The sequence below is a fragment of the Carya illinoinensis genome, chromosome 15, assembly GCF_018687715.1.
Source record: "Carya illinoinensis cultivar Pawnee chromosome 15, C.illinoinensisPawnee_v1, whole genome shotgun sequence".
In the NCBI taxonomy this organism is placed as follows: domain Eukaryota; kingdom Viridiplantae; phylum Streptophyta; class Magnoliopsida; order Fagales; family Juglandaceae; genus Carya; species Carya illinoinensis.
The window spans coordinates 10327615-10353192 of record NC_056766.1 but is presented as its reverse complement, the minus strand read 5'-3'; the positions used below and the strand labels follow the sequence as shown (position 1 = coordinate 10353192).

General features: G+C 32.3%; 2 protein-coding genes and 1 long non-coding RNA gene across 8 annotated transcripts; 1 reads left to right on the top strand and 2 right to left on the bottom strand.

The window, feature by feature from the left end:
• Positions 1-6106: 6106 nt before the first annotated feature.
• LOC122297640 lies at positions 6107-7030 on the bottom strand. Its single transcript, XR_006238845.1, has 2 exons — positions 6662-7030; positions 6107-6325 (listed from the first exon to the last, which is right to left on the bottom strand). It is a non-coding gene; the product is annotated as an uncharacterized LOC122297640 (long non-coding RNA).
• Positions 7031-9804: 2774 nt separating this feature from the next.
• On the top strand, positions 9805-11356 carry LOC122295611 (cryptochrome DASH, chloroplastic/mitochondrial-like). Of its 6 annotated transcripts, XR_006238184.1 has the most exons (4): positions 9810-10060; positions 10546-10671; positions 10829-10902; positions 11019-11356. XR_006238184.1 is itself a non-coding variant. In XM_043104680.1 (3 exons), the coding sequence occupies exons 1-3, from the start codon at positions 10030-10032 to the stop codon at positions 10880-10882; spliced, it is 264 nt and encodes an 87-aa protein (XP_042960614.1). In that variant the 5' UTR covers positions 9805-10029; the 3' UTR covers positions 10883-11356. The 6 variants fall into 6 exon arrangements, 1 of the variants encoding a protein (XP_042960614.1); XM_043104680.1 differs by having other exon boundaries at positions 9805-10113; positions 10829-11356; XR_006238182.1 differs by having other exon boundaries at positions 9816-10060; positions 10546-10902; positions 11114-11356.
• Positions 11357-17998: 6642 nt separating this feature from the next.
• On the bottom strand, positions 17999-19776 carry LOC122297835 (UDP-glycosyltransferase 73C3-like). The gene has a single exon (XM_043108039.1). The coding sequence runs from the start codon at positions 19630-19632 to the stop codon at positions 18136-18138; it is 1497 nt and encodes a 498-aa protein (XP_042963973.1). The 5' UTR covers positions 19633-19776; the 3' UTR covers positions 17999-18135.
• Positions 19777-25578: the final 5802 nt, after the last annotated feature.

Here is a 25578-nt window from a genome sequence, read left to right as displayed (position 1 = left end):
TGAAGTACTTGCACATTGCTTTAACTTAAACAGTGATCTGTACCTTTTATGTCTGAGAAGAAATTATGCCGCTCAGTGTTTATTGCTGAGCATGCCGCCCTTAGTGTTTTTCTTTCTTTTTTTTATATAATTTTTTAATATATTTAAACATTTTTAAAAAATAAAAAAATCTACCAATATATTTAAAATTATTTTCTTAATTATTAAATAAAAAAATTAAAAAAAAAAATTGTGACTAATGACCACTTTGAAAAGGCAAATAGAGAAGATATACAAACATTTTCTAATAATAACTTTAGTATAAAATAATAAGATAATGATAGATTTACTCATTGTACAAATTGTGATTTTCATCCAGAGGTTTCTCGGTCGTCCAAGAGTCATGCGGGAAGAAGCGTCGAAGTCCCCAAGTCCTCTTTCTTCCTCCTCCTTATTTTCCTTTTTTCTCAATTTTACACTTTTATCCTTCTTGTCACTTACCGCGTGATTGTTAAGGTTCTTTTTCTTTTTCTTTTTTTTTTTCACAAAAGAACTTTATCAAAAATGAATTAAATTTTACATTTCACATTTATATAATCCAAGACCAATATTATAAAGCAGGCATTTGCTTTTGAAAAAACTTTAGAAATACAAAACCCGACACAAGCTAATGTACTTAAACAAGTGCAAAACTAATCACCTAGTATAATAAATAAAATTCTTGATTTTTAATATATTTGTTGAGTCTTTTTAAGGTTGAGATCAATTTGAGGAAAATATGCACAATCATCTCAAAACAGTATCTATTGCAATCATCTCCTAAACTATCAAAAACTTGTAATGGAGTCCCTTCTCCCTTTAAAATAGTCCAAATTAGCCCTAACAATTTAAAAAAATATATAATAATATAAAATAATAAAAAAAAGTAAGGAACCCACAAGAAGGAAGATATGTTTGCTTTGATTACGGAGGACAAGCCGGGACCAACATTGAATAAGGACTTGTCATCTACTTTCCAATGACAATTCGAATCCACACGTCTAATATCAGTTATCCAGTGCACTATCACTATTGATAAAAAAATTTTTAATATACGTAATCCCTGACATCACTTCGGTGGAAAAAATCATTTAGCTCGATTCTTTTTCATCCATGTAATTTGGCACCCTTGAGCTTCCTTTTATTGTTGCATGTGAGACATCTGCTAAAATGAAGTTTTTGCTATTCTGTGAGCATTAAAACATATCAATAATTTGTAGAAGCAGATAATAGCACAAATTGATTAGGAAATGTGTTGATTACATATAACATAGCAAATTACTTCATTTTAGTACACTGCAGGTAGAATTCCATGCATATTATGCAGTAGTCATCAGTTCATCTTCAATTATGTTATTACTACAATAAATGGCAAAAGTTCAAAATGTCCTAAAATAAAGAACAAAATAAATAAGTACATCTCATTCAGTATACTGAAGCAACTGAGGTTATTCATGTGAATCAACCTGTTTAGAAGGAGACCAGCAACACTGTCATGATTGTTGATATCTTGATCCACTGGAATTTTTCTAAATAACAAGCAAAGATTTTACAAGTGAATTGTAACTAAAAAATTTGTAAAATGACAAGCTTGAATTGGGATTTAGAGAACATTCATGGAGGAGATGAATGAAATTATTAGATCTAAAATATCATCTCTTAAATACAATTAGTATTTCATATTCATATTACGGTTTTGTAAGAAATTGTGCATTATTAAAGGAGAAATAAAATGGAACACATAAAAGATCTAACAGAAGATAGAAACACAAATATGAATATTTGTAAAGTATTATTTTATTATCACAAAGCAAAATTACAAAAATTTGAGGCTCTTTGCCTCAATTTTTAAACGCTCTTGCTTTTCAAAAATCTGCATGCTTTTCCTATCTAAAGGAGTAGCCACTCGAAAAGAAGAGTTAAGCAAAGATTTTAAATCTCTGTTCTCTCGCTTTAGTGCTTCTGTCTTCATGTTGGACTCCATAAGAAGCCGCTGAAGGATAAAAATATTCTCGTGAAGTTTGTCAACCCCACCAGTCCTAAATTGTAGTCGCTGAGAATATGCGACAAGGGTTGATGAGTATCGGGTACCGAGACTCACAAGGTCGTAGATAATTTCATTATCTGACTTATTAGTCAGATCATCATTGGATTGCATTATAGTACCTACGGAAGAAGCAGAAACAATTGGTGAACGAGGTGCAGAATACCTCATATATTGGTAATGAGAAGATTGTCGAGCCATTGCAAAGTGAGAAAGCAGAAAGAGATTACAGAGTAAGAATGCAGACTAAATTTAGAAAAGTGAAGAAGATGAGATGCGAAAGAAGATGACCTGAATAATTTTTTTATAGAGAAAATCATGACAGAATATCACTCTATTGCTTCATAACATCTTTCATGAAGCATCTCTCTACAAGAGACAAGAGATGTAGCATCATAGCTGCGGCGCCTGACAGATACAGAAGAGCGATGCAGTATCATAGCTGCGGCGCCTGACAGCTACAGAAGACCTGTAAGAATCTTACGGATCAGAGTTATCTGGTCTAAAATAGAGGGTCACCGTTTTTGTTGAGAGAGAGAGAGAGAGAGAGAGAGAGGTTAACAGCTTAATTTTGATGAATTTTTTACTGAGTATGTTATTTAGAAGAACACTTCAAGTATATCATTTATGTTTTTCTAAAGCAATTGAGAGTTTACCACTGAAACCGAAGATGTTAGACATGGGTACAACTGAAAAAATCATGGGAGGTCGAATCCGCACCGTTTTCTATCAGAAAACCCTCCAAACAGAGCAAAAAAGAGAAAACCAAAGAAGACAACGACCAAAATCTCTTCGTACAGAGCTTTATCAACAAAAACAGAAACCCACATGCAAATTCTATGAGATAAGGCAAAACAAAGTAGAGAAAATAAGTGAGAGGAAAGAGAAGGTGAGGAGCGAAATGATAGGAGTCGGGGTGGGTCAATGGAGAACAGTTTTATTTCGTGAGAGGAATGTGGGAGGTTTGTGTACGTGACAATACACACAAGAGAAACCCACATGCAATGTGTCTGTGCTGAGAAATGGATTCTCTCCCACCAAATGAAAACCAGGCGTCCTTAAAGTGGTTTTCGGTTTTACTTTTTGGTGAATTACGACTTGTTTGGATGCTTGACTAAGTATGTCTTCGATACAAAATTATATTATATTATTATAATTAAATATATCTGATGCGAGTTGGGGAATGATAATCCAATTATAACATATATTAATGTGCAATACTGTATGCATCTAATCTTCCCCAGCTGTCCAATTAGAATTTCTGATTCCGTATGGCGTAGGCAAACTTAACGAAATTGAATTCATACCTCACAAGCAATCTAGAGAGAGAGAGTAGGTGAGTGGTTGCTTTCATTGGAGAAGCATTATTGTCAAACTTAGGGCAAATTGCTTTTATAGTTTTTGCTTTGAAACATGAAAGAAATGTAAGATAAGGAAAAGGATCCCACAACCCTTGCAACCGACCCTACCCACTTACTATATTAATACAAACTGATATTTTTCTTAAGTTTAACATTTTATATCATGTATAAAATACAAACTGATTGTCAAGTTTCAATAAAAATATCATATAAATATAAATAGTTTCAATAAATATGTAATTTATTATTTAATCTTAATTGTTGATATTTTTAGCTTATATAGTACGAAGAAGATAGATTCCATTAAGTTATAAGGATATGATAAATATAGTATTTTATGCAAAAGCATAAATTTAATATTAAATACTCATTCATCTCTTATTTTTTTTATTCAATTAAAAAAAACTACATATTTTACTTTGAAATATTTTTTACAATTTTTATTAAATATAATAATAAATTCACATAAAAAATAAATAATTTTTTAATAATAATCATCACTTTTTTTTAAAGTAATTATACGATAATATAAATCATCTTGTTCAATAAATAGCCTCTTCCACTGTAAAACCGGCTGAGCCTTCAGCCATCATCTTGATGTGAGTGGCTATTAATATGCCAACAACTAACTTGACTAAATTGCAAGACCACGTGGGAAGTTAAGAAATGCAAAACAAGACAGGAATGGATAAAAAATGTCAAAACGTGCATTGTTTTAAGATTCTCGGAATGAGCAGACACGATAATGACGTATATCATTATCTATTTTGATGATTGATGTTTGTCTGAATTGGCTTAATTTCAAAGTACTTTATCACGTTTCAAGATGTAGGTCCCTCATGTATAATATACAAACTGATTGTCAAGTTTCAATAAAAATATCATATAAATATAAATAGTTTCAATAAATATGTAATTTATTATTTAATCTTAATTGTTGATATTTTTAGCTTATATAGGTACGAAGAAGATAGATTCCATTAAGTTATAAGGATATGATAAATATAGTATTTTATGCAAAAGCATAAATTTAATATTAAATACTCATTCATCTCTTATTTTTTTATTCAATTAAAAAAAACTACATATTTTACTTTGAAGTATTTTTTACAATTTTTATTAAATATAATAATAAATTCACATAAAAAATAAATAATTTTTTAATAATAATCATCACTTTTTTTTAAAATAATTATACGATAATATAAATCATCTTGTTCAATAAATAACCTCTCCCACTGTAAAACCGGCTGAGCCTTCAGCCATCATCTTGATGTGAGTGGCTATTAATATGCCAACAACTAACTTGACTAAATTGCAAGACCACGTGGGAAGTTAAGAAATGCAAAACAAGACAGGAATGGATAAAAAATGTCAAAATGTGCCTTGTTTTAAGATTCTCGGAATGAGCAGACACGATAATGACGTATATCATTATCTATTTTGATGATTGATATTTGTCTGAATTGGCTTAATTTTAAAGTACTTTATCACGTTTCAAGATGTAGGTCCCTCATGTATAAAATACAAACTGATTGTCAAGTTTCAATAAAAATATCATATAAATATAAATAGTTTCAATAAATATGTAATTTATTATTTAATCTTAATTGTTGATATTTTTAGCTTATATAGGTACGAAGAAGATAGATTCCATTAAGTTATAAGGATATGATAAATATAGTATTTTATGCAAAAGCATAAATTTAATATTAAATACTCATTCATCTCTTATTTTTTTATTCAATTAAAAAAAACTACATATTTTACTTTGAAATATTTTTTACAATTTTTATTAAATATAATAATAAATTCACATAAAAAATAAATAATTTTTTAATAATAATCATCACTTTTTTTTAAAGTAATTATACGATAATATAAATCATCTTGTTCAATAAATAGCCTCTCCCACTGTAAAACCGGCTGAGCCTTCAGCCATCATCTTGATGTGAGTGGCTATTAATATGCCAACAACTAACTTGACTAAATTGCAAGACCACGTGGGAAGTTAAGAAATGCAAAACAAGACAGGAATGGATAAAAAATGTCAAAACGTGTCTTGTTTTAAGATTCTCGGAATGAGCAGACACGATAATGACGTATATCATTATCTATTTTGATGATTGATATTTGTCTGAATTGACTTAATTTCAAAGTACTTTATCACGTTTCAAGATGTAGGTCCCTCAACTATTTTTTAATCTCTCCGATGATTGATATTTGTCTGAATCATCGTTGGCTTAATTTCAAAGTACTTTATCATGTTTCAAGATGTAGGTCCCCCAACTATTTTTGTATCTCTCCTCTGTCTCAACGTCTGCATCCACTCTTCATCCCTTCAAGATTTGATTTCAACATTCTTTTATATCGGTGATCATACAATGAGTCTCGTATAACACATATTTTATATTTTTATTTTTAAATGCTTTTTTAAATTTTTTTAGATTTATTTTTTAAAATTAATTTAATTTTTTTTATTTATTATTCATATACTAAAAAATTAATAAAAAATAAAAAAATAAAAAAATAGATGATATGTAGTATATTGAATGATGGATTTATATTTAAAATTATATATATATGCGGGAGCACATGCAATTTTATTTTTTATTTTTTTAATTCTCTCATCTAATACTATAAGAAAAAGAATATTTTAATCTAATATGGTAACATCCGAAAATAATTAACATATATGTGATCTCCCATTTGCTAAAACATTTGTATTTTTCTTTGAAAGCCATCACCAACTCTTGCACTCATGTCTAAAATAAAAAACCCATTAGGCTTTCCTAAGCAAACAAATGAAACATTGGTTATGATAAACAAATACATAAAAAACAAGGCACGAAGTTGAAATTACTGTGATCTTTGAGCCAATCGGAGTAATATTCTCATTCCCCTGCAAACAAAAATCACAGAACATATCATCAAATCCATAAAGAAAATAATACATAAATTAAAAAAGTGCAGAGAGAGATCAACAGAATAAAAGCCACATATGCTTATATGCATATGATCCGATAGATCATTTTCTCACAGAAAATAACCCCAACAGAAGGAATGAAAATCATACGGATGTCCATCACACCAAAAAAAAAAACCCAAAAACATTGAACAAAATCTTCCGATTTTGATGGTTCAGTAAAGTAATCATTCAAACATTCGTTGTTTTAAAAAAAGATTTTGAAAAAAAACATAGCTTTGGGAAGATCCATCGGAATTCTTCTTCACCGACCTCTATTTCTCATTCAGATGGAGGATGGTATTTCTCTGCCTTTGTCTCCATCTTCGTCTTCGTCGGGCTGAGACCGGAGGCATGCGGGGTTGAAGTTGGAAAGGAGGATGGATGATCAAACCACGGGTCAGAGATCCGACGCGAGAGACTGTGCTTCACTGACGGAGGCGGTGGTGTCTCTGTTTTGCTTTGCTAGAGGCGAGGGTGTGGCGGTGAAGAGGAATAAGTGTGAGAGAGAGAGAGAGAGAGAGAGAGAGAGAGAGAGAGAGAGAGAGAGAGAGAGAGAGAGAGAGAGAGGTTTGTGAGAAATGGGTGTGAATGTCGAATAGGCAACAAGAACAAAGAAGAAGCGATAAGTTCATAGATGTGACGAAGACATTAGAACACGGAGGTGAAAATAAAAAGACCAAAACATTTGTCGGCAAAACAAAAATATAAGCAAACCGATCGAAATTTTGGAATAAAAGTAAGGGTAAAATTAAAAATGAAAATATTAGACGAAAAAATTGTAGCTCAAGCTATTGGCACTCATTAATAATAAGATACACACTTGGCAACCGCTTGAAAGTGAAATCGAAATGGCAAAGGCATCGGACGGTCATGGCAAAGGCATGCATCTAATTCATTAATTATTTGACAGAACAACTACTGATGATCCATGGCGTCACTTGACCAGCTTCCAGCCTGTGAACAGCCAGATATCACAGAATTCCAGCACAGCAATGTTTTCACACGCATCTCAACGAACAAAGAACAGCTTCTATCTTATCAAAGTTGGACTACATACATGGGTCAGAACATTGACATTGATTTTATCGAAGCCATCGTTAAAATTTAATTAAAAGCATTCTATATGCATAAAATCAAAACTATTAAAGTTAAAATCTGGGGTTGGATTAGTTAAAATAATATGATATTATTTTTTAATAATAATATTTTTAAATTTTTTTCAAATGGGCATGAGTTCAGTAGATTCATTTTTGAAGGGGTGCCAATGAAAAATATAAAAGAGATGGCTTTCACCAATTAAGAATGACATAAAGTCTGGTAAATGCAACAACAACCAATGATCATGACCTGGCCTGCTTGTCGCTTGATGACCATACATGCTACATGCTTGTATCTCCAATGATGATGACCTGAAGTTCTAAAAGACCATAGCATGACCCTGCATCGGTATGTATGTATGTGTGTGCTAACTGACCAAGATGTTTTAAAGGATCTAAAAGGGGAAATCTGATCGCATCTGATTACTAACAGTAATTGCAAATGCATTACGACAATACGACCTATTCATTAACAATAAATTAGAAGTATGGTTACCACAATCCTAGTAACTACTAACCAATCACATATAGCAGGAATAAGGCTTCTCTAAAAATAAATGCACATGCTTAAGCTAAAGTAGAAATAAGGATCACACCACATATACAATCAATTGAATTTTTATCCCAATTTGATGATGAATGGAAGCATCCAAACTCTAAGGTTGCATTTGGTTCCTTGATTGCATTCAATGCAATTCATATTTAAACTTACATCAATATCCAAACACATGGTTTATACTGTTTTAAGTCCAGTTCAAATTGAATTCAACGTGGGGCCCATAATTGACAAACTTTAATAGCTCTCTCTCTTGATTTTCCATCTTTATCACGGGGCTCACATGGCTGGCAACATACTAGTAAACCACCCGCATACCTTTTATTACTTTATATAGTATTTTTTTGCTTTTGCATATTGGCGCCATGTTTGCGGGTAATCAGTTTGTATAAAAAGAAATTTGTCTTTTACGTCGGCAGGGAGAAGGAATGCTAGGCGAACAATAGAATTTAATAATGAAATTAATTTATTTTTACAACTTTATATATATATATATATATATATATATATCAAAACTCATCTTAATATCCAAACATATTTAAACTAATCTCAAGTGAATCTCATAAAACTCATTCAACCATTTTAATTCACTATTATTCATAAAGAACTCAACTCAGTTCAGCTGATCAGCTCTATATCCAAACACAGCCTAAGTTGAAGGTTTTTCTTACAAACTTAGGTTGGCTTCTAGCAAACGCTACTCGAAATGGATTCTGGCAAACTCATATCCATGTCAAGATAGGGTAGCAAATGGAACGAATGAATCTACTATGTTGTTCGGCCCAAGTGTACCGCTCTATTTGACAGCTCATCAAATTAATTTTAATTTTTTTTTTACTTAATAATTAAGAAAATGATTTTTAGTGTATTGATATATTTTTTATTTTTTTAAATATTTAGATATATTAAAAAATATAAAAAAAATAAAAAATAAAAAAATATATTTGTGCTAGGCGGCACGGCTCGCCCACGCCCACGCCCACGCCCAACTATCATTGTTGGGCCGCCGCATAGCACAACTCATTTTATTTCTCTTGTTTTGCATATGGAATGATCAATGTTAATTGTAATCCCACTAATCCCACTAAAGAGCCCATCTGCTCTCACCCTCTAGACATTTAACAGCAACAACCCAAAACTGCCACCCTGCTTATTTCTAGGACACAAGAATAAAAAACCAAATCAAGAATTTGTAGAGGAGCTTGCAAATAAATAAATAAACAGACACAACATAAACCTATAACTCCCTACGATGGCAAACGAGAAAGACAAAGGCAAAAAACTCGAGAAATCTGAAACTAGAATTCCACCATGAAATCAATAATGACCAATATAAACCCAGATCTCGTAGCCACGGAAAAATACAATATCTCCGTACCAAATAAAATCGGCCGAAGTTTAGGAGATTCTCGAAAATCTAGAAAATTAACATTGAAAAATAAAATAAAATAACAGATCATCTTATCAAAATTTTAAATATAATTTTGGTGATCATTTCAGTTAAGATATTGAAATGCAATATTTCGATATTGATACTGTTTCGAGATTAATTAGATATTATATATAAATATTTATATGTATATATAAACTAACAACTAATAAAATAAATATATATATATAAATACATATATATATATATAAGTGTGTATCATATATATATATATAATATGGAAGAATTAAAAATTTATATAAAAAAAATATATGTTAAAAAAATTATAAATTTGAATTGAGACACAAAAATGCTTCGCCCACCACTGAGTTTTACCGCTGCCTACTCCCGCTTGATGTGGCATGTCCGTGGCATCAATTTAAAATATTAAAAAAAAAATTGAATCAGTCCGCTTTCTTTCCACTTCATAGCATTTTTCTTCCCCTGTTCTTGCCTTCTTCGAATCATTCATCCCAACTCCACATCGTAGAAGGCTTCTCGTTATTCTCTCTTCCACATCATCTCCTCCACCTCGTCAGAAACACTGTCTCGACGGATGAACATTTGGTCACAACCCAGAGCCTCAGGTGAGAATCAACGTACAGGCCACAGCCCAGATTTTTTACTATGGATGCTTTTGGTAAAGTTAACTATTTTTTTTAGTCCATCTTGTAAACAAGAAAACAATTTTTCTGCCTTTCCATTTTTTTCCTCTTCATGGATTGAGCCGGAACTTTCCCTTGTTGGGTTTATTTTTCTGCAATTCTGAATAATCCATGAGAAAGAAAAACGTATTCTTTTTTTATTAATTTAGTTTTGTGCTCTGGGATATTTTAAAGGTATTTTGCATAAAATTGATGGCTTTTTCGATGGGTATTGATGTTGAGCTCAGTCTTTCCCACCGATGGTTGTTAATAAATGTCTCAATATGAGCACAATCTATTTGACGAAATGTCTCAGTTTTCCTTCTTCCAAAATGCTTGCATATCTCTTGGTCTAAATAAATCCATCTGCACTGTTTTCTGGCACCATTTTTATTCTATGTTTGTTGATGTAATATAACTGTTTGCAGTTTGTTGAAGCTAAATGCACTATCCGGGGATGTATCAAAACTCCAACGTCCCTTGGGCAGTCACCAAGTGTCAGCGAATGGGGATATGTTCCTTCAATTGGTCAACTTGGCTTTCAGTCACAAAATGTGGGCTTTTTCACACTGGCATATAGACTCTACAGATGCAGATCAAGTTTCACTCAGATAACAAATATAAGATACATACTTACATCATAATCAACATACTTCCATCATAATCTCACAATTCCTGATTTCTAGTGCATATATTTTCCTCTTAATACAGGTTGCAAAGGTAATGGAGTTTGTTGGTGGTGAAATGGTGCACTGGGCAGGGTAAACGAGTATTTTTGGAAAAAGGTAAGGGAAAATATCTCAGAACCATCTCTCTGTCGATGCTTGCTTTTAACAGCAAGATTGCTGGCTATACACTGCAACAGGAATGAAAATCTGAGATCTTAGATACGTTGTTACAGGAAAAAAAAAATCTTGAAGTATGTTGCCATTAGAGTTATTGGCTTCAAATTTAATGTCTCATCTGGTTGTAACTTTCCTTTTATGACCTGAATAGCGATGATGGATTTGTGCATTTGGTACTAAAAGATTTCAAAGGGATCCAATTCCTTGGGATGAAATGCAGAGATTTGATTTTTGATAGAGCTACTTCAGCCATAGACTTAAAGTAGAAATATATGATGTTTAAAAGTTTACTAATAGCACCAAATCAAATTAAGTGGTTATGTAAATTGTACATACTTTCCTGCGTTTGTTGGGGTTGAAAGTTCTCAAAATATGGTATGTTATTTATTCGTACTCTTGGTTGTTCAGAAGTGATTGGTAATTTTGGTCTGCTAATACATGTTGGTCGATTTTGGAGGCTGAGCATTCTTGTGGGTTTTTTTTTTCGGTATGACTTGAAAATACCACCATATGGCGAAAAGGGGATCAATTGATTAAAAACCGAACTTTGAAAAATGCAACTAGTAATAGAAATCCAAACAACTCGACATCGACTAGAAATAGAGGCGTGAGGGAAAACTTGAGTGTCAATTTATTTATAGTAATTTCAATGATGTGAGTACTTTATTTATGATTTTATTTTGAGAAATTATGAGAAAACAATGTGAGCAAGATGTAATTTTCATGTCATGTCATGTACTTTGTTTTGGATTTTATCCGAAGTTGTTTTCATTTTGGATTAATTTTCATCCTTTTAGTTTTATTTATTGAGCCTGTCATTCTTTGTTGATCCATCTATGTTAATTATCCATTTTGCACTGGAGCATCACTGTTTTGCATTGATTATATTAGTTTTGTGACTGCCAAGAGCGTCATTTATTTTTTGCTCTCTGAAAATGTTACCAAAACAGAGTGATTACAGTGGTTCTTGAAAAATCCACCTTCTGAACATGGCAAAGCATTCCTTAGGCATGTGTACTCCGGAGCTGTGTGAACCCCTCCCTACATAATCATTGTTCATTATAATTTCACTTACTTCCTTCCCCTCGGTCAAATAAAAAAAAAAAAAAACATTCACTCTACAAGTACAACATAATTCTTGCCTTTATAGTTGCACAATGGAATAATTAGAGGGCAGAGAATTTAAACTGCTCATTTTTTATTTTTTTATTTTTTACTTATTTTTGTAATGAAGAGGGAAGGGCACCCATGTGTGCGTACTGCCTGCCCCCTCTCCTCTGTGAGCATGAATGATGTTGAACTCATTGTTCTAATGCTATTTCAGAGTTAGCTTTTGTCGATGTAAAATATTGCATGGTGAAAAGCCGCATGTTGATCTTCTGAAAGTCTAATAAATAACAAAAGAACTGATATGGATCAAACTTGAAAACTGAAACCTGAAAAGTAATTGTCATTGATCTTTAAATGACAGTGTAGTTTCATTACAAAAAACCTGGATCAAACTTCATCAATAAAGCATTGAAGTACTCAAGAACAACGTCTTCTGGAATTTACAATAGCTACATGTTTATGGAGACAAAATGCACTAAAAACAGTCGTCTCCACCAAAAAATATATCATCTCCACTCCACCAATGATACTTCACCAAAAAGGGAGGAGCAGTTCGTCTATCACCAATACCTGCAAATATCAAGCAAGTATAAAGCAAAAATCTGCATATATCAAGCAAATATAAAGCAAAATTTGCATATATGCAAGCAAGTATAAAGCAAAAATCTGCATAAATATAACTCTCATTCAAGCAAGCAGATAAATAGAAAATGCAACTGCAAAAAGACTAAGAAATAGGAACAGAATATTCAAGCTAAACAAACACACATCACAGAAAAATTTTCCACAAAACGAAAAAAAGTGGATCACATATACTAATGGGTTTTGGATGAATAAAGGGTAAGAGTTTTTCCTCCTTAACAATGTGGAGCCTATTCACTAAAATCTGGGAAATTACAAGAGATTTTTTACATAATTCTTGAAGTTTAGCTCAAAGTAAAGATCACTTTCATTGCAATGTCTGCATAGTAATCCCTTTAATGTCTGCTTGTCAAAAAGTTCTCTGTGGACCGATTTCAGCACCATTGAAATGGGAATATAAAAAGCATTCTTGTTTTAACGGCTAAACTTAATCAACACTTGAGAGCTTTCCTTCGAGCAAAAACTTTGCTTTTCATCATCACAATTATTAAAGTGTTACCCAAATCCAAACTCCGAAGGGATAAAAAAAGCACAAAATATAATAATGGTTCTTGCTTGTAATGGATAGCTGCAGCTCCAATTAGTGAAGCATGATGCCAGGCCCAAGATTGCCCCGAAGCATTTCTGGTAGAGAGAGGTCAAGGAATGCTGCGTACAAAAAAAACAAACAAACAAAGGAGAATATCAAAACTAAAAAGATGATTCAAACCACTGATTTCATCGTAATCAATTTATAGATCAAAGCCCTAATTGATTTGGTAAAAATACATGCCTAGGTTTACTGGAATTATTGGAAGGATTGAAGGGACAATTGGTATATATAAATAAAAAATAAAAGGGAAAAAATTACGAAAGAAGTTGAAGGCAAATCAAACAGTAGTGTTGTTTTGTATTGACTCACCTTTGCCTCTCCAGAGTGATGCACAGATACAGCTTTTCTCTCAATTTTGCTTTATTTTTATCTATAATCTCAGAAGCGTTGCTCATTCGTTGTGGTTAAGGGATGTCGTGTAATAAAAAGCAAACAAACAAATGAGAATATCAAAAATGAAAAGATGTTTCAAATCCACCAATTTCATCAAAACCTTTTTCGATTTGAGGGAAAAATATAGAAATGTACCTCTCGTATGGGAGGTCGGACGGAGGAGAGCCGGAAGACTGCGCTGGAAATGGATCTCTTCTGCCACGCGGACTGGATGTCGGTGAAGGTCTGACGGAGGAGCCATAGGAAATGAAGGCAAGCCACGTGGCATAACACGTCAAGCGGGAAAACTCAGCGGTATCTGTAGCATTGCCTTTTGTACAACTACTTTTGTTTTTATTGATTTCATGTTTTGTATAAGAATTTTATTACGTATAAGTAAAGTTTAGTATTAATTTGTATATTAATATTGATTTATTCATATTTAAAATTTAAATTAGTACTATTTTTAATAAAATTTATTTTTTGATTAATTATATTAAATTAATATATATATTAGTTTATAATTGTGTTTGCAACTAGATTTTTCGTTTATACAACTACCTCTACCCCACCTCTTGGAACTACCATTAGTTGTATATAGTCTTCTTTTTTATTTTTTTTTTATTTTTTAATATTTTTCAATGTCTTTTTTTAAAAAATTTACAATATTATTAAAAATATTTTCTTAATCAAGAAATATAAATATAATAATAATATCAGCTGTAGCTCCCAGTCTGCTTATTATTTTCCTTATCCAAAATTCCGCATTGGAATGTTGGAGTCTTATCAACTTTCAAGCTGTCCCTGATGTGGAATTTTAAAACTAAAATTAAGCGTTGAAAATGAAGATAGGTTGCATTTGATTCCTCAAACTCCTCTCAATTTATCTCATCTAATAATTATAATTTTTTAACTTTTAATATAAAATATAATAAAAAATTTAACTTTTTCAAACTTTAAAATAATAATAATATTAAAAAATAATATTCTAATAATTTATTATTTAACTTTTAACTTTTATCTCAATTCAACTCAGCGTCTAAATCGGTCCACTCAAAATGTCTTTATGTTAAATTATGAATTAGCACAAAAATATAAGATGACATGTCAAGGTGAATTTATAAATATATATATATATATTTATATATATATTTAATGATACTCATCTCACCCTTCTAATTAGGAAAAAGTCCCTTTGCCGCCTGGGGTTGACCGCTAGGCAAATTTTTTTTTTTTTATTTAGTGATTAAGAAAGTAATTTTAAATGTATTGATGTATTTTTTTTACTTAATGATTAAAAAATTGTGAAATAAAAAATAAAATAAAATAAATGCTGGGCGTATCGCTGGCGATACGTTTGAAGCGGCGTAGTAGCCGGACCCTTCTAATTAACATAATTTTCGAGAGAAGTTTTCCTTGATTAAGTTTGTTTGGGTTAGGTATGATCATTGGTGGAGCGGCGGCAACTGTTTTCTTCACTTGAGCTGCCTGTCATTGATTATGATCTTACACTTCTGTTTCAGCCAATGTTGGTGTTGGGGATCAGTATTGGAGTTACTTTCAATGTGAGTTTTCCTGACTGGATAATCACAGTCTTGTTAATGGTCACCTTCATCGGTATTTATTTTTTGAACTGCTATTTCTGCATGTTCCTCTTGGACAGCCTCCCTGATCCGGTCATGATTACCTGCAGTGACATCAAGCAAGGCATTCATTGAGTGTGTTGAGACATGGTAAAAGGAAACCATAATTCAAAGGTATGACTCTTAGGCTGTGTTTGGGTGTTGAAGTCTCTTCAACACTTCTCACTACTATTCATTACTTTATTATTACTTTTCACCTACTTTTTTTACTATTCATTACTTTTTACCTACTTTTTATTACTATTCATTACTTTATTATTACTTTTCACCTACTTTTTATTACTATTCACAACTCTCCTTAACACTTCTCAACACCCAAACCCACCCTTAATTATAGAGAGAGTTGAAATAGATGGTATGTCACAAGATTACAACAGTAACGTGAGATAAATACCAGCTAAGATAAGTGGATTTGTGAGATTTGAGAGAATATTATTGGTGTCGAGTTTACTTTCTTTTAAAGGGTATTTAAGTCATTTAATTTTAAAAGATTATTGTATGTAAATTTATGCTATTATAAATTTCAAATTAAAAGGATTGACCTATGGGAAAAAAGAAGAAGTAAAAAACGACATTTGTTTAAACCATTTAAGAAAAATAAGTTACATAAAAACTTGGTTTATTTGTAAAGAGTCTTGTTAGAGCACTAGTAATGAGTTCAACAAAATTAAATTTTAGTCAAAAAATAATTAAAATATAAAATAAAATGCTACAATAGTCTCAACAAATGAATAATGAATTTAACCTTTGGCCATATGAGTGAAAGAGACTAGCAAAAGTTCAAAATCAATATTTTAATAGAATAGTGAAAGATTTGTTGAGTCTATTATTTAGTGTTGTAAAAAGTGACTAGTTAAAATTTATAAAAATAAATTTTTTAACTAAATTTTAACTAAAATTTGTTGAGGCCGCTACTAATGCATGTTCTAAGGACACAAATGAATCTCGTAACGTAATGTGTCACCATATTAGTTAATTTTATTTTGAGTTTTGCTACATACAAGTACAGTCGTGCACTAATCTGTGTACCAATATTGATTTATTCGTACTTAAAATTTAAATTAACATTGTTTTCAATAAAATCTATTTTTTGACTAATTACATCACATTGGTGCACAAATTAGTACACAATTATACTTACAACTATATTTTTCTTTTTTCTTTTTTTCATTTTCTCAGTCTACCCCTAAACCTAGCCCCTGCATTTTTGGTGTTTCCTCTTTTTTTTTTTTTTTGGTCCCACTTGGTGTCCTCACTCCTATGTACGTCCATTATAAGACAATGTTTCTCCATTCTTGTTCATTACATTGCCGATGACTGTTGTTTCATCGTTAACGTTGGTATGTTTACTCTCTTAGTGTTTTTTTTTTCATGTTTCTGGTATATACCACCAGCTGTCGAAAATGGAGAGAGAGAGAGAGGAAGGGAGAGAGAAACGAAAATGGAGAGAGAAGAGGTTGAGAGTTTGAGAGAGAGAGAGAGAGAGTAAGAAGGGGGGGGGGGGGGGGAGGGAAACTTGGTGTGTGAAGTAATGAAAAGAACCAAAAAAAAAAAAAAAATGAAATGACACATAAGTGCATAGAAATTTTTGTGTGGGATTATTTTGTATTAGTTTTCATTTGTAAAAGATATCCTGCTCGAGCACAATTTCCGCGCCTAAATATTCGTCGCTGAGAAACAATCTACTTCAGACCACCACAAGGTCGTAGCTCAGTTGATACAAGTTAGTATTTTATGATTTCGAAGTTCGGCGTTCGAGTAAGATCATGGGTTAACACTAATAATTGTGATGGTAAAATTTGACCTTTGGGTCATGCTTCGAACCATTTATATATTTTACAAGTGTTGCGGTGACAGACTCATCTTTAAAATGATAATTATGATTTAAACTAGACATTCTATAGCGATAAGGGACTCTTTTTCTGAAGCGGTAGTTACGCCTGTCGCCCCCACTTCTTCCTTTCAAGAAAAACAACAAATCTGCTTCTGGTCCATAAATTTGCCGTGCTGCCAATATACAGCAGTGTTCTGAGGTTTGGCGTCACCTTCTTGTTTGGTTTGGTTGTGACGTAAGAGCATACATAAGCATAAAGGATTGATAATTAAGGCACGTTCCCGATGCCATGAATTCAGTACTGTACGTACCCTCTTCCCTCCAGGCTCCATTAAGATACAGAGCATCAAATTGAAATGGGTAGCTGGGACTCGAGCACAGTGCGCTGCCACCACTCAAGTGAGCTACTCCCTCTCAGTATTATTAAAAAAAATCTTTAATTATAATAGAGAAATATCGTGATAACAAAAATACATCACGACAAACTCAAACTGACTTCACTAATTTTTAACATAAGGAATATTCAAACTAGTTGAGGCTGAAAAGAATGTAAGCATAAAGATAAGCTGTCTTGACTACTGAGAAGAACATTCAAGAACATTTTACACAACCGCAGCTTCTACGTTACCTTATCTTTCACAATTTGTGATGCATTATCAAGAACACTAAGGAATAGTGTAAGCATGAGTCGCTGCGGTCAAAAGACAGCATAGAAGAACTACCCATTCTCGATTAGGTGCTCAGTCCCATTTTGATTTTGTCCCTTCAAAGTTACTATTAATATAAATTGTATTATTTTTCTATTTTCTTTCTAATATATTTTAAACTTTATTGATCATTAAAGGAAAAAAAAATTACAACTTCATTACCATTCACTTTCTTAATCATTAACAAACAATTAAAATATTCAAACGATACCTTGAATGCAAAAACATAAGACTAAGTATCATTTTCCCATATCGATTAAGGTGAATACTACTTTAAGCTTGAATGCCCATCATGCCCAGTTTCCTTATATCTTCGATTAACAATGTAATGTTAAGGAATGAAGATCCGCCTTGTTCTGTTGCCTCCCTTGCCACCTCTGCAAGCTTTCTTACTCGTTCTCTTCTCTCTTCCATTTCTGTTCCTTCAGCCATTATCTTTTGTATAGCTTCTCTAACTTTCTCCCTCTTCACTAAGACTCCAGACTTCCCATCCTCCCCCACGGGGACAGCTATCTCATTCCCTACACTCTCACCAATATTCAAAACTTGCACAACCAACTTCTCATTAAAAAACTGATCAGCAAAAAGAGGCCATGTCACCATTGGCACGCCAGCACAAACCGCTTCTAGCGTTGAATTCCAGCCGCAATGGGTCAAAAACCCTCCGATTGCAGGGTGTGACAAGATCAGCACTTGAGGAGCCCAGCCCCTGATCAAGAGGCCTCTCCCTTTAGTTCTTTCTCCAAAACCATTCTCTAATATCCACTTCTCCAGCTCTTCTTTTCCATTACCTCCTCTAATGACCCAGAGAAATGGCCTATTGGAAGCTTCCAAGCCTAGACCAAGCTCTATTAGTTGTAATGGTGTGAGGCGGCAAAGGGTTCCAAGACAAGCATAAACAACAGAATTCTCAGGCCACGAATCAAGCCACTTCAAGCACTTGTTTTCGTCAATGGAGGACTTGTTACCTCTCTGAGCCTTCTCCAAGTCCGTCTTGTTGGACAGTGAAACCGGCCCAATACACCAAACTTTATCATCTCCTTTTGCCTTGCAATACTCCTTGACATATGCTGATTCCAACTCCTCAAAGCTGTTGATCACTATTCCATAAGCTCCTTCTTCAGATGCTCTTATCTTTGCATGAAGATCTTTAAAATTGTCTTGCATGGAGGGATTCAAGCTCGATGGTAGTTGTGCTTTAGTTAACTCAATTCTTTCAGGTAAACCTGGCACTACAAAGGGTTTTGAATCGGAGGCACTCACGTGGACCTTAGATGCGTGCAAACTTTGACAGCACAAGAGATTGAAACAACTTGTGCCATCAAATAAAAGTATTGGTATGTTAAACTTTCCAGCAACCTCAGCTGTCCAAGGAAGATTCTTGTCAGCCAATATGCAGCTCGGACTCGATTCCATGTCTTCAAGTAATTCTTCCAGCGGTTGTTGCAGCTTATTAACAGCAGTAAAGAAGTTCCCAAACAAGTCGCGTGAAGGGATTGAATCGATACTTTCACATCCCTCCGGCAAGCCCACCTCATGGAGTTGTAACGGGAGCTGGACAAGTCGGATTGGGAGCCCAGATTCAATGGCACGACTGATGATCGGCTTGATTCGAACGGCATTTAAGGTTGTTGTGATAATGGTGATGATAACACCACGTTGTGCCAGCAGCCTAGCCATGTCAGCCATGGGAATAATGTGTCCCGGACACATCAACGGTATCATCACAAAGTGAAGCTGGTGGTCGGCGCCTGAATATTGTTGTGCCATTGCAGAATTTGGATTGTCGAGGAATTGAAAATGAAGCAATTTATAAGGTTCAAATCTTATACGAATATAATATTAGTTGTGGCTCTTCCTGTACTATCAATGCACTAACTTCGATAAAATCTATGCATTCTGTCCTATATGTGACCTTCATTTATCTCGTGCATATAAATATTTTGGATACACTTATCTAGTTTGTGGGGCCTCGTGTTTTGGATACACTTATCTCATGATTTTATATATATCCAAACTTATTTAATATATATATATATATATCCAAATTGTAGGTATATAAATATATACATATATATCTATTTTATTCTATTAGTGACTATGTAACTATACAGTAATTTTTCTTATTCTCCGTTAATTTACTTAATGACTATGTATTTTCTTATTTTTTTATTAAGAAATAAAAATACTATTATCATTAAATAATTATTTATTATATTTTTTATTAATAAATAATTATAAATATATCACATTATATATAATAAAATATAAATAGAATGATGGTGTATTCTATAATATTATTGTTAATAAATTATTTATTATATTTTATATAAAAAATTATTATTATTATTATTATTATTATTATTATTATTATTTTTTGAATTGGGATGTATTTTCAAACCTGCCAGTTTACATGCATGACAAATCGATGTATGTCCCATAAATTCTTAGTCCTTGACTCAGAAGATTCCTTTACAGCAATGATGGGCAAAGTTTTAAAATTCGTTCCGTTCCGGTCGGAATGGCCGGAATTTTTCGTGCCGGAACAGTGACCGGAATGGGATAGGTATCTGTTCCGTTCCGGGTCAAATTCCGGCCATTCCGGTCAAATTCCGGCCGTTCCGGTCAATTCCGGCCGGAATTCCGGTATTCCGGCCGGAATAGTAATTCCGGTCCGAAAAAAAAAAAAAACTTTTAAATAAGTTAAAAAATAATGAATAAAATTGTACTTTAAGAATTCAAATACCTCTTTCCGTGCATTAGAAGTATTGTTACTTTTAATAATTTTTCTATTCTTTAATTTTTTTCCTTTATTTTTGTGTCTTAACTCAAGTTTGTAAATTTTTTCAATATATATTCATTTTATAAATCTTTAATTCTTCTATATATATACACATATACATATCACACACTTACATATATGTATTTATTTTATTAATTGTTAGTTTATATATACATATAAATATTTATATATAATATATAATTAATTTTGAAACGGTACACCGAAACGTATCGGTATCGAAATATTTCGTTCCAGTGCTTCAACCGGAATAGTCTGAAACGGATTTCAAAACTTTGATGATGGGAGGGCGAGGAGAGAGATATCAAAGCAACAGGTGCATGTACGTCCCATAAATTCTCAGGCCTTGACTCAGAAGATTCCTTTACAGCAATGATGGCTGGGCGAGGAGACAGATATCCAAGCAACATGTGCAGGGTGAGGGGAAGGGAGAGAGAAAATAAAAATATTGTGATCATCTGTGATTTATTATTTTTTCAGTTCAACCTATATGTGGCAGTGTCTTATACGTGGGTGTTTCTTTTGCCACCAGACCGGTGAGAGCGTCTCTCGTGTACGTATGTCTATAGACACACTTGGCAACCGCTCGAAAGTAAAATCGTAATGGTAAAGGCATGACGACGGTCATGACAAAGCCATGCATCTAATTCATTAATTATTTGACAGAACAACTACTGATGATCCATGGCGCCACTTGACCAGCTTCCAGCCTGTGAACAGCCAGAGATCACAGAATTCCAGCGGAGCAATGTTTTCACACGCATCTCAACGAACAAAGAAAAAACAGCGTCTCTCTTATCACAGTTGGACTACATGCATGGGTCAGCACATTGGCATTCATTTTATCGAGAAAAAATATAGTTGTAAAGATAATTGTGTATTAATTTGTGTATTAATATAATGTAATTAATTAAAAAATAAATTTTATTAAAAATAATATTAATTTAAATTTTAAATGTAAATAAATCAGTATTGATATATAGATTAGTACGCGACTGTATTTATATATAACAAAACTCTTTTATCGAAGCCATCGCTAAAATTTAATTAAAGGAAAAATATAGTTACAAGTATAATTATGTATTAATCTGTACATCAATATGATGTGATTGATTAAAAAGTAAATTTTATTAAAAATAATATTAATTTAAAATTTAAATATGAATAAATCAGTATTGATATATAAATTAATATGCGACTATACTTGTATATAACAAAACTCTTAATTAAAAGCATTCTATATCCATAAAACCAAAACTATTAAAGTTAAAATCGGCCGTTGGATTAGTTTTTAAAATAATATAATATTAATTTTAAATAATAATATTTTTAATTTTGTTCAAATGGGCATGAGTTCAGTAGATTCATCTTTGAAGGGGTGCCAATGAAAAATATAAAAGCGATGGCTTTCACCAATTAAGAATGACATAAAGTCTGGTACGTGCAACAACAACCAATGATCATGACCTGGCCTGCTTGTTGCTTGATGACCATACATGCTACATGCTTGTATCTCCAATGATGATGACCTGAAGTTCTAAAAGACCATAGCATGACCCTGCATCAGTATGTATGTATGTATGTATGTATGTGTGTGCTAACTGACCAAGATGTTTTAAAGTATCTAAAAGGAGAAATCTGATCTTATCTGATTACTTACAGTAATTGCAAAGCTTGAGAAAAAGGTTGAAGAGACTGAAATTTAGGTCAAATGCATCACGACCTAGTCATTAACAAATAAATTAGCAGTATGGTATACCACAATCCTAATAACTACTAACCAATCACATATAGCAGGAATAAGGCTTCACTTAATAACTTTATTAAAAATAAATGCACGTGTTTAAGCTAAAGTCATAATAAGGATCACACCACATATACAATCAATTGAATTTTTATCCCAAATTGATGATGAAGGTGAAGCATCCAAACTCTAAGGCTGCATTTAGTTCATTGATTGCATTCAGTGCAGTTCATATTTAAACTGCCATCAATATCCAAACACATGGTTTATACTGTTTTGAGTCCAGTTCAAATTGAATGCATCGTGGGCCTATAACTGACAAACTTTAATGGCTTGCCCTCTTGATTTTCCATCTCTCTCAGGGGGCTCACATGGCTGGCAACATACCAGCAAACTACTTACATACATTTTATTACTTTATGCAGTACTTTATTACTTTTGCGTATTGACACCATGGCTGGAGGTGAGTTCGTACAAAAAATTTTTTGTCTCTTGTGTCGGTAGTGAGCAGGAATGTTAAGTGAACAATAGATTTTAATAATGAAATTAATTTATTTTTACGATTATATATATATTAAAATTCATCTTAACATTCAAACACACTTAAATTTATCTCAAGTGGATATCACAAAACTCATTCAACCATCTCAACTCACTATTATTTGTAAAGAACTTAATTCAGCTCAATATCCAAATGCAACCTAAACTGAAAGTTTTTGTTACAAACTTAGGTTGGCTTCTGGCAAAAGCTATTGGAAATGGATTTTGGCAAACATACATCCATGTCAAGATAGGATAGCAAATGGACACGGACGGTGCATCTGAGAACATATTTTGTTTGGATAAATCTACTATGCCACTTCAAGTGTACCACTCCATTTGACAGCCCCTCAAATTATTTTTTTTTAAAAAAATTTTTACTTAATGATTAAAAAAATATTTTTAAAGTAAAAATATTTTTAATATATTGGTATATTTTTTTATTTTTTAAAATATTTAGATATATTTAAAAAATATGAAAAAAATAAAAATAAAAAATCACATTTTTCGCCTAGCACAACTCATTTTGTTTCTCTTGTTTTGCATATGGAATAAATCGAATGATCAATGTCAGTTGTAATCCCACTAATGAGCCCATTTGCTCTCACCCTCTACACATTTAACAGTAATAACCCAAAAATGCCACCCCGCTTATTTCTAGGACGCACGAATTAAAAACCAAATCAAATAAATAAGTAAACAGACAACGTAAACCTATAACTCCCTACGATCGCAAACGAGAAAGACGAAGGCAAAAAACTCGAGAAATCTGAAACTAGAATTCCACCATAAATCAATAATGATGAATATGAACCCAGATCCCGTAGCCACGGAAAAATACAAGATCTCCGTACCAAAGAAAATCGGCCAAAGTGCAGGAGATTCTCGAAAATCCAGAGAATCAACATTAAAAAATAAAATAAAATAACATATGAGTTTATCAAAATTTTGAATACTATTTTGGTGACCATTTCAGTTAAGATACTGGAACGAAATATTTTAATATCGATACTATTTTGAGATTAATTATATATTATATATAAATATTTATATGTATATATAAACTAACAACTAATAGAATAAATATATATATATATAAGTGTGTGTACATATATATATATGAAAGAATTGAAAATTTATAAAATGAATATATGTTAAAAAAATTACACACTTGAGTTGAGATACAAAAACAAAGAAAAAAATAAAAAAATATTTAAATTATTAAAAATAATTATTTTTAAAAAAGGAAAGAATTGGGGGATATATTTAGAATTACAAAAAAATTAAAATTATATCAATATATTTTGTATTCTAGAATTAATTAAATACTATCTAGATTTAAAATTTACAAAATACCATCTAAATATAAGAAAATTACAAACATAATCCAAAAATAGAATGATGATCGAAATGCCAATTCCGGCCAAAATGGGCCAGAATTTGAAGTGAAATGGAATATGGTAGTATAGTGTACTAAATACTATACCGGGATGAAAAATTCTGCCTGTACCAACTAGTACAGAACGGATTTAAAAACTTTAGATCTGACTAATAAAAATAAATCAAATAGAGAGATACAGAAGGCACAATGGCCCTACCTTGAGAAGTATAACCTCAAAAATATGGTCCGTGTCATGGATGTGTTCGAGAGAGGCGAGTATGACAAACAAGAAGCACAATGAAGAGAAGAGGGAACCAATAGAATATGGGAACCATCAAGGAAATGGAAGCACAAATTTCTAGACACGGGAACAGAGAGAAAATGGTGAAGAGGGAAGAGTAGCGTGATGGAGAGTAGAGGATGAGAAACAAACAGGCTCGGGCCAAGAAAGAGAAAATTTCGAGAGAAAAGAGAGATGGTAGTTTTGGACTGGATTTTTATACAATAGAATATTCATATGGTCTGTATACAGTAACTTGCCAAATATGACCAACGGATGCTTGTCACTATAGCTCAAAGTAATAAACTTATTACTTTAGCTAAAGAAATGCAGGTAATTTTAGAACAAATAAGGCAAATATTTGAAGGGTGTCCAAGGTGGTAACACTAGAGCTAGACACAATAGCTTTCGGTTTGAGAAGAAAATTGAGATATCTCAATCACGCTTTAACCTTGTAGATAATAGAGAGATTGTTGATCTAGGTACATCAAACTTGGCTTTATTCCTGACAAGCTAAATCTCCCCAAAAAATGAGAGCATGAATAAGAGAGGCAATCAAGTAGAGTTGAGTATTGCCTAGAAAGTAATACAACTGGTGAATGGCACCACTTAATTTCTAGTTAGGGAAAGAAGTGGGAGTGTAGCAAATAACATTATAAAAGTAGCATTTGTTAAAAGGCAGGTTATTGATCAACTCAAATGCCAATCTCATGTTCAAAAGACCTAGTCTATAGTCACTATAAGAAAACTGCTTATTTACGACTAGTTAATTTCAGTGAAATGATTATTTTCAGCTAAAATTGGTTACAAATGATCTTTTGATTGTAATAAATTAATCACAAAAGTTCGATTTTCTTGTAGTGAGCCGAGATCCGAAGACCAATTTGATGTCATGTAGGAACAAAAACAAATTAACCTTGTTTTTTAACATAACTAAATTGAATACAAAATACGAAACATAAATACAAAAC

Bases quoted from the DNA above. Each gene is read 5' to 3' on its own strand.
- LOC122295611 (XM_043104680.1), top strand. From the start codon at position 10,030: ATGAACATTTGGTCACAACCCAGAGCCTCAGGTGAGAATCAACGTACA. The intron at 10,114-10,545 runs GTAAAGTTAACT...AACTGTTTGCAG, and splicing joins TTTTACTATGGATGCTTTTG to TTTGTTGAAGCTAAATGCAC. The intron at 10,672-10,828 runs GTGGGCTTTTTC...CTCTTAATACAG, and splicing joins TTGGCTTTCAGTCACAAAAT to GTTGCAAAGGTAATGGAGTT.
- LOC122297835 (XM_043108039.1), bottom strand. From the start codon at position 19,632: ATGGCACAACAATATTCAGGCGCCGACCACCAGCTTCACTTTGTGATG.